We start from the raw sequence: 12043 nt of genomic DNA, 5'->3' as shown, positions 1-12043 counted from the left end.
ACTTTAGTAGCACTCTTATTCTTTCTTTTCACAGTCTTTAGGATTCTCTCAGGAGTTTTTATAGACAAGGGAAGTGGGTTGCTTGAGACGTAACAGCACAGTTTAAAGACATTAACTTTACTTTTTTTTTTTTTTTTTTGGCCACACCGTGCAGCATGTGGGATCTTAGTTCCCCTAAAGACATTAACTTTAAACTTCTTTAAAAGTTTTCAGGCTTTTCAATCATTTCCTAAATCTATTATTTATAAATTATATATATTTTGTCTATCAGACACGAAACACTATTATCAAATATAAACAATAGAGGATTCCCCCCCCCCCCAATTTCAGGAAATACAAACTCAGCAGCCATTTTTTTCTCCCTTACAACATTCTTTTATGTAAATTAATAGAAGTATCCATAAGTCTTGGTTGGGAAGAATGTTAATGATTACCTAGTTCATTTTTTTATTTTATTTTATAGAAGCAAGACTTTATTCATTAGATTTCAAATTTAGTGAGGGAAAGAAGTCCATATCTAGGACATAGTAGGCATTCAGTATATGTTAGTTAAATGGATGAATGAAAAAGTTAATTTTTAATTTGAGTAACTTTAGCCCGTTAAAATAATTCTGAATCCTGATTCAGTAACAAAAAGCTCAATGTATGTCTTTTCTCTCTGAATGAAGGTTGGTTTGTAAGAATCATAAGTACCTTTGTTATTCTCATGTCTTGAGTGCCATTTAATCCTATTATGGAATTATTTTCATTGAGAGAGAAAAAGTAAATAGAATACACAATTCCTTGTTCTAAGGATTTTATAATCTTATGCAGAAGGTTTCAGAGGCTTAGAAAGCAACATGCAGATGAGCATAGTACAAAGAAAAGGGAATGAGAAAATAGGCTTGATTCTAGACTTGTCTATGTATATTAATCTATCTGTATATTAGAAGTAAATGCATAGTTATCTATGTGAATATTTATAAAAATAATGGGTAATAAATGATCAAGAAAAAAATAAATAGTAAATATAAGTAAATAATTCTTAGAAACCCAGCTCTATGCTTTACAAGTATAATGCAAGCCTTTCAGAGTCTTACAAGACTATATGCTTCATGAGGACAGGGACCATTAATGTTCATCATCATATTCCTTTCATAGAACAGTTATTTAAATATTTATTGATCAGAGTCCTTGGAGAAATACATTTTATTTTAAAAATAAACCTGGAAATAGTATAAAGGTAAAAAGCAGCCTGTGAGCCAATATTTTGATGTGGCCCTGTGGGAGAAGTCATCAGAATGTGAAAGGTCTGCAAGTACAAATGGAGATACTCAGAATGCATATTGTTGCTCAAGGACCAAGCGATATTTACTTCAAATAATTTTATAGGATTTTTGGGGGATATTTATAATAGGGATAATACTTAGGCTGTTTTGATTTGGTCTCAAGAAAGCACAGAGAAACATAATTAAACACTTTTGAGTCAAGATTTCAGCATCATAGATTTCTACATAGTGTGATTCCCAGTGGCAGCTTATAAAAAAAGGATAATGCATTTCTTAGAAGAAACTGAAACAGCAAACTTTTTCTTCACTAATAGTAAAGGTAGTAAATATCTCTCTAGAAAGTGCAGTAAGTAAAAATCGTTAGAACCTTGCATAGAGAACAAATAACTCTGTGCTTAACCTCTTCAATCTAAAATATTAGCTTTCCAGTATCATTTAAATAACTCACAAAGAAAGATTAAGCCTCTAGATTCATGTAGAAATATTCCCACTCTTGGAAAGATGGTTTAAAAAAAAAACAGACCGGTCACTTTAAAATAGTAGATAAGGTTACAAAATTATACCAGAAAGCACCTGAAAAAATATTCAACCAACCTATACTTTCTTTTGTACCCGTCAGTAATTATAATCCTGAACCCAGAATGGTCATTTTTAGACCTCATCTTTGAGATTTTTCAAAATCTTAAAACATTAACTTTTACTACATATTATGCAGAAGTTTCTACTAAGTACAGACTTTCGTCGATGCTTTTCTAATTACTTTGACCCTTTTCTCTAACATTGTACAGTTTAGTGAACTAATTTGCAGTTTGCCTAAAATTTACTTGAAGGGAATGTTATTATGAAAGTGAAAGAAAAGCAAACCTTTCATGTTACTGAATTGTAAATGAAATAATCGAGTCAGGCCATGTTTTGTGATGCTCTTCCTATCCTGAGCAGGGCTGCCTGGATTGGTGGGTGAGCTGAGTTTCAGGCCTCAACCCACGGTGTCAGCCATAGCTGTTCTACTTTATCTGTTTTCCATGTTGGAGTTAGCGTGAGCTTTCCTTTGAAGAAAAGCCTCTGTCACTGAAAACAGAAAGATTTGCAGCCAGAGATTGTGATTTCTCTCAGGTCTGATCAGAAGCAGATTCTGTGACGTGACTAGTCATTCTGGTTGAATACTTTCATTGTAATTTGTAGGGGTTTTTTTTTTTTACTCCCCTAAATGCAGAGTTGTCATGTTTTTGTTTTAGAGAACTAGCTGTGGTCATTCAAATAAATGTTTGCAAATTATAGTTTAAATTTGATTTACTTAACTTAGTCGGTTGGACTCTTTTAAAAAAAAGAATGGGAACATTTTCCACATACTTATATTTTTTCCCTGTAGTTTGAGATGAAGCTAATCTGTTTAAGCAGTGTTAAAAAGTGAACACCAAAGTTGGTTAGTGGAGATTTGCAAAACCAAAATAAAATGGGAATGAATATGAGACTTTTAATGAAGTTGCAAATATAACGAATGTGATTCTTTCCTGAGGCATAGGAGGAAGGGTCAATGTTGAGCATGTAAAAACACCCTGAAGGGGAACAATGAATCTGTTTTTGTTATTGTGGGCAAGAAGAAAATATTGACAGATTTACTGTTCGTACACATTTCCATTACGCTGCAATCCTTAAGTTATTTTTGTAAACTGCTTTCTGTATGTAATTCTTCTCTGCCAGATCCACATTGTCACATATAATTGGTTTCATTCTTAATAACTTGCAATTTAACCTGTTCTTTGTCCTAACTCTGTGTCATTGAAGAAAAGGTAAGACACATCATAGTCTTGTTGATTAGATTACATCCTTTATAGCTATCCGTGGCATAGCACTGGTATAGTTTCTATGGAGGATAGTCCAAGAACTATTGAAGAACTAAGATCAGTGTTTACTTTTGGAGGCATTGTCATTGTCAAGGAGGAAATAAGTTAAGCTAGATGGTATTGCTTCTACTTTACATATCTGAGCTCCTCAATAGATTGTAAGCTTTTGGGATCAGTTGATAACTTTTTCATTTCTTTATCTTTTCTTCTCAACATCAGTGCTAGTATATGTTAATATAGTTTTTAGTGAATCCAGTGTTTGTTGAATTAATGAATTAAACCTCTTTTGCCAAAAGTAATAAGAAAATGTACACATTTAGTGATATATCCCTTAAGGATAGTGTTTGAGCAAAAAAAATTGTAAGTCTCTGTCCGGTTGGAGAAATGAGTTAGGGATAAAACTGATAAAGCTATTTTTTTAGTACTGATTTATCTCCAGGAGCACAGTGCCAATTTTTACAAAATATCTCCTTTATGCCATCTGTTTTGATAGGATTGTATGGCTAAGCTATGGGCTAACACATTGAATTTCAGTTATTCTATGGGATATTTTCTTCTTATCTTAGTTTTTGGTCGTCTGTTTTTCTCCTGGGATCTTCCATGTATGTATTTGTGTGGTTTGGGTCTAGCTACTTATCATTTCCACCTTAACAGACTCTAGCCACTTAGTGAAGATCATTTTTTGGTCTGCAAGTGTAAGGAATATGAAGAGACAACTTCTCTGCCTTTCTGACATTATAGGATGTCAGTCGAATTGTTCTAAGCACTTTATTCCTACCTATGCTTTCTGTAGAGTAACTGCTGAAGAAAATGGTCATATTTTCCACACACCTCAAAAAGGACATTCTAGTGAAGATACCAGCCTTGTTTCTTCTGATGTACTTGAGACCGCTTCTAAATCAGCTCTTCCATCCCACACCATTCAAGCATCAGAAGAGCAGAGTTCAACACCAACACCAGTGAAAAAGTCTAGCAAGCTGAGGCAACAAATAGATATCAAAGCGGAGCTGGAAAAGCGGCAAGGAGGGAAGCAACTCCTCAACCTAGTGGTCATTGGTAATGCCCTTTGTTCCTCCGGATTGTCAGTCAACTGCTCAAGCCCAACTTGCTAGTGGCAGCATGGAAACTCGGTCCCCTCTGCATTTCTGTGTGGGTGTAAATAGACATGAAGCAAGGAGCCATTGCATCATAATGTCAAGTTTCCAAGGTCACTCTGGGTGAAATAATGCCAAGTCACTAAAGAGGTCATTAGACTTGGTTGTGGCATTTTCATTTTGTGAACATTTGAAAATTGCCTGTCTTGTTGACAATCTTAATTTCCAGAAATCAAGGAACTTTTCCCCCCTTTAAAGAGACATGATTTTTCCCCTCTATTTAGACGTCTTAACTCTTATTTGATAAAAATTGGTATTTATTACTCTAAACACTGACATGAACTATTGAATTACATATTCACGCAACACCTCAATGTGAACAACATCTAGAAAATGTACCTAATATTAATCCTCAATCAATTTTCCTTAGGTCATGTTGATGCTGGGAAAAGTACTCTGATGGGCCATTTGCTTTATCTTCTGGGTAATGTAAACAAAAGAACTATGCATAAGTATGAACAAGAGTCTAAAAAGGCTGGCAAAGCTTCGTTTGCATATGCATGGGTCTTGGATGAGACTGGCGAAGAAAGGGAAAGGTAGTCACTATATTTCAAAATTTTCATTCTGAAATGGTATATAGTCTTTTAAATAAGTATGTAATATGTGTTGAATATGCATGAAACAAAGCATGAAATATTTTAGAGACCATTTTTAGAAAAAAGTTTTCAAATTATCAGGGAAATGTTTTTATTGTAGTTTTCATTGTAGTCTACATACATTTTTTACTCTTCCAAATTCTATGAAAATAGTTTAAAAAATGTTTATTAAAAGTTAAAAAAAAAAGAGAGAAAAAGGCAGTAAAAACCCTTAGCTAATTATTCTGTGGGAGAAGTTTCGGTTGTCACTTCCCTGAGTATATGTCAAATTGTCTTGATTTTGAATTATGAGTATTATGAGTAAGACTCTTAATTTAAAATTAATATATATAATGTTAATATACATAAGATTATTATATCAGGTTATAAAGGAAAGGTAACTTTTTGTAGTAAACTGTCTTCTATCTAGAATCAAAATGACCAGTAAATTCAAATTACCAGGCTTAATTCATCTTTATACTTTCTGTACTATGCTTTTATGAGACAGAGTCAACAAACAAGTAATTAAACCTGTCTCCTACCAGGTAGATCTAATCCATTCGATTACTCCTGTTTGTGTTACTGTGTTCAATGCTAACTTTGGTGAGATTTTAGGAGAATATAGATATTCATATACTTCTGGCCAAAGTATTTCTCTTGAAGTCTTTTTGGATATTTCATGTTAGAACTGGTAGGGATGGGGAAGCCAATGGCACCTTTGTCAGGAAAGAAAGAGGACACTTATAATTAAGTGAAATGGCAAATATACCTACTGTCTCAAAATAATAGACTGAAGCCCTCTGAAAGTCCTGAATCAACAAAGAAGTTACTCTGTTCTCTGATGTCTTCATTCTGAATATGATTAGAGAACATATTTGGATTTTCATACTTTTTAAAAGTATGTATGTTTATTTTCTTGGAGTATTGATATAAGATAATTCTCAATAAAGCAGGTCACAATATTCCTTAGCTCTTCTGGTAAATAGAATTTTATATCATAGTGGTTTGAGTTTTGTTTTGTTTTTTTCTTGTAGGTGTCTTTCTTATTCTTCATAGTATCACAAGCTTGTTTTACAACCTAGTAAGAAAAAATAGTTGGACAGTTACACATTTTTGGAAAACAAATATTGGAAAACAGAATTTTGTATGATGTCAGTATTAGAAGACTAAAATTCCACCTATCAGCTTATTAAGCAGATTATTGATATATGGCTTTTTAGTTTTCTTTGTACCATCTATTAAGTAGGTAAAGAGATTGAGGACAGTATAATTAAGTTAGAATGGCTTTGTTTGAATTTACTTCATGTGTGAGTTGAGCAGGCAAGTAAGCTAATAATCTATCTCTTTCCTAGAATAATTAATAATTTTAGTGTTTTTTAATAATAAATCTGCTAGTTGGCTGTCATACTTTTGCTGCTGGTAGTTTTCTATTGCTCAGCATGCTACAATTTTTAGAATATTCCTTTATTCTGTGGGTAGCAGAAGCTTCCATATACATAATGGGAGTTTTAATTCACCGCTATATATTCCTTAGTAGCATTTCAAAAATACAGTGAATTGCTTATCCCACCATGTTAAGTATTTATAAATCCTCTGTTCTGCTCAGGTGTTGGACAGAAATTAGTAGCCTAAGTGACATTTTCATATCCTCTCAGTTACAAATGCAGAGCAGAGCTGGGTCAAAAGAGTATGGTTAAAGCAGTCCAGGGAGGAGCTCAGACTTAGTCTTGGTTCATCACTATTCTCAGGCAGTTATTTGGGGATTATTAAAGAGAATTAAGTATCATTTTTGCAAACTCAAATGGCCCATGGTTTCGGATTAAACTAGAATAACTTGACTAAGGAGACCCACAGTTACCTGACTGCTAGGGTGGACACATAATTTACCATTATAATTGTTGGGACACTTTGGCAGTAGAAGGGAGTGCTCATTCCTTACTATGGACTATCCTGGGCAAACCAGGATGAATAATTACCTAGTTTATTGCCCACATGATTTCCCTTTTTAAATTCCTAAAGTCTAGAAAGACTTGCTACTTTTGTAGACCCTCCTGGGCTTTCTTATATCTGAATCTGTGTTTTTGTGGCTAAGGAGAGGCACTGTGTTGGACTCCAAGAGGATGACATGGGATGCAAAACCACTACTGTCCCTGTCTCTCAACTGTTAAAAAATTGTGCATCTCCTTTGATATTTCCTGTTTGCTAAATGTGTAACATACTGACCAACCTTACAAATGAAAGTTTTATAAGTTTATTTCTATAATTAGTGAAGCATAAATGTAAGAAAATGAGGAAAGGTACATTCTGATAGTGGTCATTCTTCATTTTTATCTTTTCTTATGTGCAATATTTATTGTTTCCCACTCCAGATATGTCCCTATATATCTTTTTTTGTTCACAATCTGTATGGCTTCTTACTGAAAAAAAAAAAGGAAATGGGAAGCATCAATCATTTTGATTAAGCTCTTGTTGTATCCAAACCTTGTTTTAAAGCCATATCAGTGTAATTCTGTTACAGCAGAATTTCCAGATAGCCTACTTATTCAAAATAATAGACTATATAATAGAATTCCCATTATTACTTTCTAGACTGTCATTTCACCTATATTAGTAAATAATTTAATCCATAACACTGATTATTTCTATAGTGCATTCTAACCATTTTATGTTTTCTTTAAGGGGAGTAACAATGGATGTTGGTATGACAAAGTTTGAGACCAAAACCAAAGTTATTATATTAATGGATGCTCCAGGCCATAAGGATTTCATTCCAAATATGATTACAGGAGCAGCCCAGGTACCAGATATTTTCTTAACCAAAGTACACTGATTGTACATAAAATTTCCTGATGCTGAGGTTATAATGCTAGGATTATAACTTTTAAAATATTAAAATTTTAACTTTTTAAAAAATTTGAAAAAAAATAGAGAAATGTATTTTTCATGATCTCTATTGGTACTTTATAAAACCTTTTCTAATTTATTACAACAAAGCAAATGTATAAAAGCTATGAATTTCTTTGTAGTAAAAATAATGGTAAGGGCTCAATGAGGTATAGCTTTATAATTCATTTATTACTAAGTTGGAGTGAATATTTCAACATCTGCCTTTTTACTATATTTATATTCAAGTCGTATATCTTTTTAAAGAGTTAATTTATGCAGAAATAGTGAAGCTTGGGAGTCTTCCCCCTGTGGTTTATTTGCTTTCTTAAGATTAAAAAGCCATTGCAATTTGTAAGCTTACATGATTCTTAATGAGGATACTGAAAAAACCAAAGATAATAACTTTAAATAATTAAAACAATGCAAATAGAACTACACATATAGGACATTGATTTCTTCTATAATAGATGACTATTGGAAAATATGGAGAGTTCAAAAGTTTGTGTCACTTGGCAAAAGTGTTCAGTGATTGACCATTTTCTGAGTTCTTCCACCCATTTAAAGGGAATGTTTATCAACAAGTGTTATGAGCATGTCAACCTAAAAAGGATGTTATATGAATAAATTAGAATATATTTGAAGATAAATAAGGAAGTATTTGATTCTATTTAAGGAAGTTGACATATAGTTTCAGAATATTAATTTACAGTCTATGGACTGAATGAGATAAGGAAGATTGAAAAGTAATAATTATCACATTGATTGAGTACTGAATACAGGCCAGACTCTACTAGGTATTTTGCATGCATTTAGTTTAATCTAATCCTTGTAACAATTCTGTGAAATACATATTAGCCCCATTTTAAATTGATATACTTCTCACTGCATTTACCAAAGGAGATATTTTTCTCTTTGTTTCCTTATGTGTATGTGTGTGTATGTGTATGTATGTGTATGTGTGTATGTGTGTGTGTGTGTGTGTGTCTGTATGTATGTTTTCATTCAGTGAAAACTTACTGAATGCCTGCTATGTGCCAAGCACAATGGTAGGCAGTGTGGAGATATGATGGACTATAAAGCACATTTTGATAGTTTAATGGGAGAGGCAAACACCAGAACACACAATGACACTGAAATGTTTTTTAATCCTAGAATCTTAGAGTCCAGAGTAGTCGTAAAGAACATTTATTCCAAACTCCTGATGGAGTTAAGGTAGGAAAGGATTTTAGAGATTATTTAATTGAATTCCATTATAAGACAAATGAAGAAATAGGCTCAAAGATATTAAGTAACGTACCCAGTGTATGAGGTACTGTGGTAGGCTTTTCTGGATACAGAGATGCATATAGTACATGTAGCCTCTCCTCAAGGAAATCACAGTGTAGAAAGGTAAGACATGTAACAATGAAAGGCTAACACAGATGTACTACAAGAAGAATATACACAGTATACATGATGGATGAGGAGAGATCGCTTTTTACCACTTAAAAGGCTTCCTTGAAAATGTATAGGCATTTGCGCTCCCAAAGACAAGCTGTTGCTTAGAAAGAATAGAGAAATTGCCCAGTAATTTTTTTTGAGATGTTAATAGGAAAGAGGATCAGGAAGAATACTTACTGACTTAGGTATCTTAATACCAGTTCAATGACTTTCAATTTTTAATCTAAAAAAGTAAATATAATTTGACAGTTATTAGCAAAACCTGATGAGAAGGAGATTTACAGTCATTGAGCCTAGGATTTGGAAGGTCAGGGCTTTAAGTAAACTACATTTGTCCCCAAGTGTTTCTGTGAGGTGGGATAGCTGTCTATTTGCCTGAGGTGTGAGACCTGCTAGTGACTACACATGAGTGAAAGAGCCAGTTTTCAAATTGATTGCTTTAGTTTGTGCTCTTAACTAAGAATCCTTGATCAAAAGAACTGGATCTCATTGAAGAAATTAGGAGTTTAACATTAGAAGTCATGAAGGATTGGGTATGAATGATGCACTTAAGAGTAGATATAAAGCAGAAGGAATATTTGGGTAAGAATTAAAGGAAAAAGAATAGAAATAAGAGTGTAAATTGCCCCCACCAAAGTATGTACATGATACTTATGATTTAAATTATAAACTTCTGTTGTATTCCGAACAAAGTATCTGATAAATTCTTTACTTACTTTATGACCATTTCATTTCCCATTATGGTGTGGATTATATGATGACATGTGAAAATCTTTAAAAACTGATAGCAGAAACATGAAGTGTCATTGAGGAAACAACAAAGAGAAAAGCTGTTCTGGACTCTGTTCTGATCAAAAGGCCAGAGCACTTGATGTGAATCGAATATAAGAGGACCCCTGAGAAAAAGTGATTGTTTTGTAACAGTCTGAGATAGCTGAAGAGGGGAGTGCCAAATTTAGCCATTATATCCTGAATTACAGAAAAGCAGATTTCTATAAGAACAGGTATGCATACAAGGCAAAAACTGTGAAAGGGGTAAATGAAAGATGGAGTGTTCATTTAAGAAATGTCCTGATGATGCACTGACAGAAATCATTGATGAGAATGAGAATGGAGGAACATCTATGGTTGCACAAACTGTTTTCTGCAAATTTTCAAACACTGCATTCATATGGTGCAAGTGGAGTCACATAAAGAAGCATCAACAACACAAAGGAATAGTGGGAACCTATGCTATTTTTTGAAAATTCATTTATTGACAACTTTTTATCATTATAAACAGTACTCTGACAAATTTCTTTGTAGATCCATAATTACTTCTCTAGGATAAATTCCTAGATACAGAGTTGATGGGAAACAAAATAAGCATAATTTTAAGGCTATTGATACTTACTGTGAAAATGCCCTCCAGGGGGCTTCCCTGGTGGCGCAGTAGTTGAGAGTCCGCCTGCTGATGCAGGGGACACAGGTTCCTGCCCTGGTCCAGGAAGATCCCACATGCCACGGAGCGGCTGGGCCCGTGAGCCATGGCTGCTGAGCCTGTGCATCCGGAGCCTGTGCTCCGCAACAGGAGAGGCCACAACAGTGAGAGGCCCGCATACCGCAAAAAAAAAAAAAAGAAAACCCTCCAGGAAGGTGGTGGACTTACTGTCCCCCAGGCAATGTATATGAATGCCCGTCTCCCTGCACCCTTGCCTGTGTAATAATTTTGTCTTTTAAATCTTTGACATTGCGATTTGTAAAGTTGGAGAAGGGAGGAATATGTTGATGTGGGTTTTTTTTGTTTTTTTGCGGTACGTGGGCCTCTCACTGTTGTGGCCTCTCCCGTTGCGGAGCACAGGCTCCGGACGCGCAGGCTCAGCGGCCATGGCTCATGGGCCCAGCCGCTCCGCGACATGTGGGATCCTCCTGGACCGGGGCACGAACCCGTGTCCCCTGCATCGGCAGATGGACTCTCAATCACTGCGCCACCAGGGAAGTCCTGTTGATGTGTTTTTAATGTCCTTTTTTTTTGGTTTCTAATAAATTTGAATTTTCTTAATGTTTATTGACTATTTATATTTCTTCTTTAGCAAGTTGCTTGTATCCTTTAACTAGTTTTATATGGAGCTGTACTTTTTTTTCTTCTTTGATAAAGACTTGATATTAAGATTATAACTTTTACCTTAAATGTTATAAATATTTGTCCCTGTTTAAGTATGTTTTAATTTTATGTTTTTCCTCCTTTGCCTGGTTATCATAATTATTATGTAATCAAATATGGGAATTTTTTATTCATGTCATTATTTTTTTGTCACATGCTAGTACTTTCTTCTATTTAAAATTTTAATCCATCTGTGTAATTCCTTTGATTTGCTTTGTATTTGGTGTCAGGTTAGAGTCTGCCTTTAAAATCTCACCAACACAATTAATTTAATAATCTGTCCTTTGAATTAAAATGGCTGTGACATTATTTCTAGTTTTGATTGTTTTTTTTTTTCTTTTTTAGGCAGATGTAGCAGTTTTAGTTGTAGATGCCAGCAGGGGAGAGTTTGAAGCTGGATTTGAGACTGGGGGACAAACACGAGAACATGGCCTCTTGGTTCGTTCTCTGGGAGTGACCCAGCTCGCAGTTGCAGTCAATAAAATGGATCAGGTATTTAAAGGCTTCTTGAGAATTCGTTTTCGATGGTAGTTAAGATGATGTTCTGCCATATTGATGACCTCAGGTGTGACTAGTATACATTTTCTTAGTCCAGTTGTCATATTTAAAAAAATAAATTCATGATGCTAATATTAAATAAATGAGATATTAGTAATTTTTAAGCAAGAAGATAAATTCTCACTTTCAGAATTAATTTATAAATCTTAAAGTCATTTTAAGTTATAAAAATGCA

General features: G+C 34.1%; 1 protein-coding gene across 1 annotated transcript in view; it reads left to right on the top strand.

Moving 5' to 3' along the window:
* Positions 1-12043, top strand: part of HBS1L (HBS1 like translational GTPase) — a gene marked incomplete at both ends in the record, with an annotated part of 81500 nt that overhangs the window by 50191 nt on the left and 19266 nt on the right. Inside the window, 4 exons of the mRNA XM_079716384.1 lie at positions 3906-4168; positions 4637-4802; positions 7521-7638; positions 11656-11802. Of these exons, the coding sequence (XP_079572510.1) occupies positions 3906-4168; positions 4637-4802; positions 7521-7638; positions 11656-11802 (694 nt within the window). The remainder of the gene's footprint in view (positions 1-3905; positions 4169-4636; positions 4803-7520; positions 7639-11655; positions 11803-12043) is intronic.

The sequence above is a fragment of the Hyperoodon ampullatus genome (genome assembly GCF_949752795.1).
Source record: "Hyperoodon ampullatus genome assembly, chromosome: 12".
Classification (NCBI taxonomy): Eukaryota; Metazoa; Chordata; class Mammalia; order Artiodactyla; family Ziphiidae; genus Hyperoodon; species Hyperoodon ampullatus.
The sequence above is the reverse complement of the archived record's forward strand: the minus strand, read 5'-3'. Positions and strand labels throughout refer to the sequence as shown.